General features: G+C 49.9%; 1 protein-coding gene across 1 annotated transcript in view; it reads left to right on the forward strand.

The window, feature by feature from the left end:
* The first annotated feature begins 1,026 nt into the window (after window positions 1-1,026).
* Window positions 1,027-7,659, forward strand: part of Hs6st3 (heparan sulfate 6-O-sulfotransferase 3) — a 748,118-nt gene continuing 741,485 nt past the window's right edge. The window contains exon 1 of the mRNA XM_031361924.1: window positions 1,027-2,426. Coding sequence (XP_031217784.1) covers window positions 1,723-2,426 — 704 coding nt within the window. The 5' untranslated portion in view covers window positions 1,027-1,722. The remainder of the gene's footprint in view (window positions 2,427-7,659) is intronic.

The following is a 7,659-nucleotide window of genomic DNA, read 5'->3' on the forward strand; positions in this document are numbered from 1 at the left end:
CACAGCACCCCCAAGGAGACAGTAGGCTGATGTGCCTGGCATTGGATACCACACTGGCATATGTGTGCCTCTGCTAACTAGTGGGACACCTTCAGTCTGGATCAGGAACTCATACTACACTGCCCTAAGTGTCAACACAGGGCCACTCTTAGCTTGGAAATCAGCCCTAGAAGGTCTAGACTTTGTGGATCAGGTACTCCAGATGGATGTGAATTGGATGGTGTATCAATTTATTATCTGAAAATCATAAAGTGTATTTAAGCGAAATTTGGATTCTGGAGCAAATTAAAAATTTACACACACGAAAGATGACGTTTAACGAAAACCTCTGTGGAAGAAACACAAATGAAGGAAGCCGATGTTCTCACTGGGGTGGGAAAAGGCGAGTCTTGAACACTGAAGAGCTCACTTTGTGTTAATGGGATGGATTTTAGGATTTATATCCTACAGGGCTGCATGTTGGAGCCATGGAAATGGAGTACGCATCAAACACAAAGCTCTTTACAGAGCTGGTTGCTGGTTGCATAAAGTTGTAGCGTTGGACCTACTACGTTCCTAGTTAAGGAAGCTTGGAACAAACTTGAGCATCAGTTTAAGTGTGTTGGGGAGACAGTAAATGAAGTCTGGAACCTACGTACCCTGCCAAGGAGGGACAAGCAGTCCCCAGTTTAGTCTGCGTGAGACTTCCTGCCATTGGGGTGTTATTCCTGCAAACGAGACCAACCAGGTTTCTGTCCACCCTCTTACTGAGAAAGCTGCCAATGTTGCAATTTAGAGGAATCAGATCGTCTAGCAACGCCCTCCACGGGGCCTATTCTTGCTTGGCGGTAGCCTTCCTGCCACATCTCCCCAGGCTGCAGGCTGAAGGGATTCCCACCCCCAGCTGCCTCCCGCGAGCCCCGCGGAGCGGTGGACTCCTCCCCTGGAAACTCCTCCGGGGCTGAGGAAGGCTTCGGCGCATGCTCCGTACCTAGGGCAGGTTTTTTTGCTGCGGGTAGCAGGGCTCCTGTCACACCGGCTGGCGGGTTGTGGCGGTGCCAGCCCGCGTGAGCGAGTGTGTGCGCATTGCCTGCGCCTGGGCGGGCGGACCCGGAGCAGTAGTGCGATTCGCCCGGGAGGCGGCTCCGCAGAGGCGTCTCGCTCGCCGCCGCCGAGGGGCGGCTTTGCAAACTTGCGGCGGGCTCCAGGCGCCCGGGGACCCGCGGGCGAAGGTGCGGGGCGCGGTGCACGCCGAAGACTAGGGCTGCGGGGCCGGGCCGAGCCTTCGCCCTTGGCCCGCGCCCTGGCGAGCCTCATGCAGCCCCTGTGCTCGGCACCGCAGCTGCCCCGGGAAGGTCCGGGTCCCGAACCCTGCACCGCAGCGCCCGAGCGTCTGCCGCCCGGCGGCGGGATGCTCCGTGTCGCCTGAGAACGCCGCGCCCGCGTGCGAGAGGAGCCGGCTGGAGTCCGGAGCCTCAGGGATCGCGAGGAGCCCCACGCCACAGCCGCCGCCGCCGCCGCCGCCGCCACCGGCGCCCGTCTTCTCGGCTCCTCTCGTAGGCCCCGGCTCCGCCAGCCCCCGAGTGCGGCGGGGCAGCCAGACAGCCGCTCTCTTCGGCGGCAGGGGCATGGAGGAGCGGCGGGCTCCGAGCCGCGCCCCGGAGTCCCCGAAACTTCCGAGCAGGCGCCCGATCGCGCCGCTGCCGCCGCAGCCACCTCACCTGCCGGCCTGAGAGCGGGACCATGGATGAAAGGTTCAACAAGTGGCTGCTGACGCCGGTGCTCACTCTCCTCTTCGTGGTCATCATGTACCAGTACGTGTCCCCTTCCTGCACCAGCTCCTGCACCAACTTCGGGGAGCAGCTCCGCTCCGGGGAGGCCCGCCCGCCCGCTGTCCCGAGTCCCGCCCGACGGGCACAGGCTCCGCCGGAGGAGTGGGAGCGGCGGCCCCAGCTGCCACCGCCACCCCGGGGACCGCCCGAGGGGTCTCGTGGCGTCGCGGCTCCCGAGGACGAGGATGAGGATCCGGGGGACCCGGAGGAAGAGGAGGAGGAAGAAGAGGAGGAGCCGGACCCCGAGGCGCCCGAAAACGGCTCCCTGCCCCGCTTCGTGCCGCGCTTCAACTTCACCCTGAAGGACCTGACCCGCTTCGTGGACTTCAACATCAAAGGGCGGGATGTGATCGTCTTCCTGCACATCCAGAAGACCGGGGGCACCACGTTCGGCAGGCACCTGGTGAAGAACATTCGTCTGGAGCAGCCATGCAGCTGCAAAGCTGGCCAGAAAAAGTGCACCTGCCACCGGCCGGGCAAGAAGGAGACCTGGCTCTTCTCCCGCTTCTCCACCGGCTGGAGCTGCGGGCTGCACGCCGACTGGACCGAGCTCACCAACTGCGTGCCAGCCATCATGGAGAAGAAGGATTGTCCCCGCAACCACAGCCACACGAGGTACTGTCCCGTTCCGTCGGGCGTCTGTTGGTTTCCGGAGCCCCACTCCCTTCCCCAAGTCCCGACCCCGTCAGTCCCGCATCGCGCTCCTTTTACTGTCCAAGCGGTTTCCAAAGGGTGGGCAGAGAATTTGGGGGAAGGCTGAGAAAGCGCTAGATTCCGCGGGGGTCTTGAGTTGGTTTCTTTTCCATGCTTCACTGTTTCTTGCCATCCCCCTGTAACCTTCAGACGTGTCCACGGCCATCCTGCTGTGCATTCCGTGCGGTGGTGCCTAGCATCGCATGGTGAGGTATTTGGAGCAGACACTGAAGACCAGCTATGGAATAGCCAAGGTGTCAGGATCTGGGTTGGACCAGAGAGGTCGAGTCTTGAACTTAAATTATGTGGTGGAAACCGGAAGAATAGGGGAACTGGGAGTGAAGACACAAGAGGTTTTCAGGAATGGCCAGGCGGGGAGCATTACCCCCTTGTAAGAGGCTCTTGGGTGGCTGCTTGCCAGCTTAGAGAACAATCCTCTTGATGCCGCTTTGAAAATCTACACGTGCAAATTCATGCTCCACTGTGATAACCCTAATTCTGGAGATGGTCATTGTTGCTGGGCAGTGCCAGGATTTGGACTCATGCTGTTCTTCGTTAAGACCGCCGCTTTCCCCCTTAAGCCATTCCAACAGTTTATTTAAACATTACTTGTTAAATGCCTACTGTGTGCTTGGGTGTGTGCCGAGTGGATATAAAGATCTAATAACTAAGAGGAACGCTAGCCGGTTACAACAGTAGTTGAGGACTGAGAAAGTTTGAAGTCTCTGCTGCCAGTGCGGCTGCTTACCTTAGCGTCCTGTGAGAGAAGCAGGCTTAGGAACATGGTTGGTTGCTCGTTCTGCCCATTGCCATCTGGAGATTAATCTGACATGCTCAAGGGAATAAAATATTAAAAGAACAGAACACTAGTTTTATTGAAGTTTTTATCTCAAAGGTTTCAAACAATTTGGGGTAAGGAAATAGGAATTGAAACAGTTAGCTCAATATGTTGATATCAGATAGCTTTCTGCATTTGACATTACGGAAAAGCTCCATTTACTGGAAACTGCCCAGATTCTGAAATTCGCCACGATTGCAGCATCTAATTCTACTTCATTTCTCTGAGAACGAGCAGACTTTCATTATAGGATTTTTTTTTCCCTTTTACTCTGGCAGGTTTTTAAATGCTTCTTCTCTCAGCTACTCCTGTCCGTGTTTGATAGAAATTGGTTGGAATAAGAAGCTGATAGTCTTTCTCCCTTAGTGTGTTTGAAGGGGTTTGCACCTGTAAATATTTTAATAGTACGCTGTTTTAGAGTCCACCATTGTGTTTTAGCTTAAAATTTCTAAATTAAGTATTGCATTCAATCTCTCCACTGCATAGCACGTGACTTCAGTGAGATCGTCTCTGTTCTATATCACTCCATGGAGTGGCCTTTGATTTGGATGTTAGACATTCCTGGTTGATCCCAAAGAGTTTGGGAGTCTGTTTCATTTTGTCCATTGAAGTAAAACTGGAGTCTTTCATAAGCACATCAAAATGCCCGGTGACCTTCAGTGAGTGTCAGTATTAAAAAAACAAAAACAAAAACAAAAACAAACAAACAAAAAAAAAACAGAACAAAATAGAGCAACATCTTAGTGGGAAAATGAAGATGTGCAGCTATTAAGGAGGATGGGACATGTGAAGTGGTTGGCTGGGTGGGGAGGTGGCCCTGCTGCTGAGGCCCTGTGTAGGCCACAAGCCTTGGTTAAATCTTCTCTAGAAGCTGTGCGTTCTCTGCGTTCTCTGACACAGGAAAATCCCACCTTGACTCTTCAAACATGTGGTGTCTATCTAAGGCAAATAATGTTCTCAATTTACTCATGGATCATAAACACCCATTTCTCTTTGCGCCACAAGTTATGGGGTCATCATCATGCATGGGCTTGCTTTGCTTTCCCATTTTTGTGGCATTTTATGCCGCATTGTATAACCTTCTTTCTTCCCACCTTGTCTCCTTTCCCCCAGCGAGTCTCAATTACTTTCCTTCCAGACACTGTAGGAAGGAAGAGCTGTGATCTATGTGAAGTGCCCTGCATCAAAAGCTATAGGGAAGGAATCGAGGAGACATTAATAGTAGCATCTCGCTGGCAGAGAAGATTGAATTAGTTGTCTGTCATTGTAATGTCTGTGTACAGCATTCTACAGTCAACAAGATTAGCCTGGATAATGGAGGGTACATTTCCACAATGCAAAATGGCAGATAATCTATTGCTACATAATGGGAACAAGGTTCTACTTCAAATAGGGCTGACTCTAAGCAAAATTGCGAAGGAATGCCTGTTGGTTTTATTTCCCCGGGCACTCTGCTTCTGGTCCCCTCTTGGCAGCTCCTCCCCCTCCTCTTAAGGATCAATGCCCTTGTAGATCATGTAGTGGGTAAATGTAAGACTCTGGAGTTAGAGGAAAGTGGATCTCACACGTTCTCTGTACTAGGAGTAAGTTATGCTCTTTCTGAGTCTGAGTTGCACATTCGCCCCTACTTTGTAAGGTAAACAACACTTAGGATGTCCTATAAGGCTGTTATAAGAACTAAATAGCTAATCTATAGTATGCATAACATAGTATTATATATAGTACAATATGCTGGTATATAGTACTTGATACCTGTGTATATAGTAATTGGGCAGTGAGAGCAGAGGGAGGGAGGGACACTTGGACTAGAGCCAGAAGAAGGAAAGCCGACTCTGAGGGAACATGGGGGAACGGAAGGATGCATCATATGGATTTTCATAGGCTCAGGACTGGGTAAGACCCTGGAGTGGTTCAAAGGTGAATGTGACACAGACAGCGGTTGGGACTGGATGGGAAACCAATGGGAAGATGGCTTGGCTCTCTTTGCAACTAAGGATTTCTTCTTCTGCATGTGATGTTTTCCTCTTCATTATTTCCTCAGTGGGTTATCCTTTCTCACTGTCTTGTGCATTCTTTCTTTCTTTCTTTTTTTGAATCCCGTGTGTGTGTGTGTGTGTGTGTGTGTGTGTGTGTGTGTAGTGTTGGGGGAGTGGGTTGGGCATGTGCATGCCATGCGGTGCTTGTACAGGACAACGGACAAACTAATGTGTCAGTTCTCCACCCTACCTTGCTCGTGTCAAGTCTCTTGTTAGCAGATCTTATGCCAGGCTAACTGACCTTGAGCTTTATAAGACTCTTCTGTCTGTGCCTTCCATCTCACCAAGTGATGCTGGAATTACAGCTATGGCGTCTGGCTTCACACAGGCGCTGGGGTTCTGAACTCAAGCCCCAGTAAGCGCCCTCCCCAGTCTCTGCTCCTTTTTACCATGTTTCCTCCCCTTTATCTGTATGACTTGGTCTTTTAGGAGGACCGTTGTTTACCATTATTGAGTATGGATTGAATCACAGTATTTTATGACAAAATTTAAGAAAAAGATAAAAACCACTGCAGAGATAACATACTCCCCACTTTTGATGCGCACTCTAACACTGAGAAGGTGAGATGGTGTTCCTGCAGTGTCCTTTGGGGATTCAAGTCTTCATTTTGTTATTGTTTCCAGTGCTTTGACTATTGTAGCTTCTCCGTTCATATGCCACAGAGAAGACTGTCTTAAACCTAACTCATATGTCAGGAGCTCTGGTAGTCTGGGGATGGAGTTTTGAGCAGTGTCAATCTTGCGGGATCCTGCCTGTTGGGAGAGGTAGCTTTAACATTGGTGAGTGGTTATCGTTATCTTCTTTCTTATAGTATTCCAGAAGATTCTCTCACAGATCCTTCGGTAGGATGAGGAGGGAATCTTTGTCTTTTATTACTCATGCTCTTTTGATCCTACTAGGACGGCTGATGTCCTGTGGATTCAGTACTAGACAGTATTCTGGGCTGTAAGTGATGTAAGCCTACTTCAATTTGAGGAGAGTTGCTGACTTATGAAAGTATACAACAGAACAGGAAAGTGTGGAGATGGCTTTGGCAATGACTGGAAGCATGGGATCTTTGTCCCCACATCCTGTGAATATTTAGAAAAGCACCCCAGTACATGAGACAAAAAGATGGGTTTCATGTCTAAATGTTCCTCGAGGAAAGAGGTTGTTGCTGGAGTCCAGTTTGTAATCTTGGAGAAATTAACTTCGGTTAATTTCACTTAGACCTTGTGACTATTTTTCAGCCAATCACTGTGGTCAGGACGATAAGGTCCTGTGATTCACTTTGTATCACAGAACTGCTTCCATGGTGTGTGTGTGTGTGTGTGTGTGTGTGTGTGTGTGTGTACCTGGATGAGTGGATGAGACCAGAGAATAGGATGCTATAGGTAGATCACAGGCTCTTCAATGGTGTTCAAGCACAGGCTCTAGTAAAAGAGAAAGAAAGAAGCCTTCAGACATCTTTGCATTCAACTGAAGTTAAAGCTTCCAAGCAAATGGAAGTTCATCTTGACTGACAGACCTGAAAACCATGTTCCCAACAGCTGAAGGCATTAGTAATATTTACCATGAAGATGGGGAACATGAAGAGAACCATTACAACTACCTTTACTACTCCAAAGAAGGAGGTGAGGAAGGTGAGGGAGATGTGTTTTGCATTAACCTGGAATGTAGAGCCAGGATGAGTCTTGATGGGATTTCAACTTGAGAAAGAATTTTAATATGTAGCTGTCTTCAACGAGCATGAACTCTGTGAAGTGGTCTTGTCCTCAGAGAGGGCACTTCAGCAGCTCTGGTGAACTGTGGCGATGAAATCCCTTCCTGAGAAAAGCCAGCCTTTGACCTTAAGAAGCCTTAGTTCAAATCTAAGCTGCATTTAAGGTGTCTTCTCCCCTCCTCTATACTAGGAACTGGAAAGAGCCGGTGAGCTTATAAATGAACCAGTCAGCTCTCCACCATTTGTAAATATTTCTACAAGGCAAGGGAAAGTACAATTGGAAAGCAGGTACCATTTTACACATTCAGAGGCCCAAACAGTGAGGCCCACTAATGACATTGTTTTCTTAATAATTACAGAACCAGGACATGGGAAAACAAAGCACAACTCGTCCTCAAACAAAGGGACAAACACACAGAACTGCTTTGAACCTCACCGGGTTTTGTCTTCAGGCAGCACTCTAAAATATACCTCTTCTGCAGTGCTCGGATTCAGAGTCTAGGATATCACGGCTGCAGTACTCGGATTCAGAGAGTCTGGGATATCACAGGCTGCAGTGCTCGGATTCAGAGAGTCTG

This window comes from Mastomys coucha, unplaced genomic scaffold, assembly GCF_008632895.1.
Source record: "Mastomys coucha isolate ucsf_1 unplaced genomic scaffold, UCSF_Mcou_1 pScaffold9, whole genome shotgun sequence".
Classification (NCBI taxonomy): domain Eukaryota; kingdom Metazoa; phylum Chordata; class Mammalia; order Rodentia; family Muridae; genus Mastomys; species Mastomys coucha.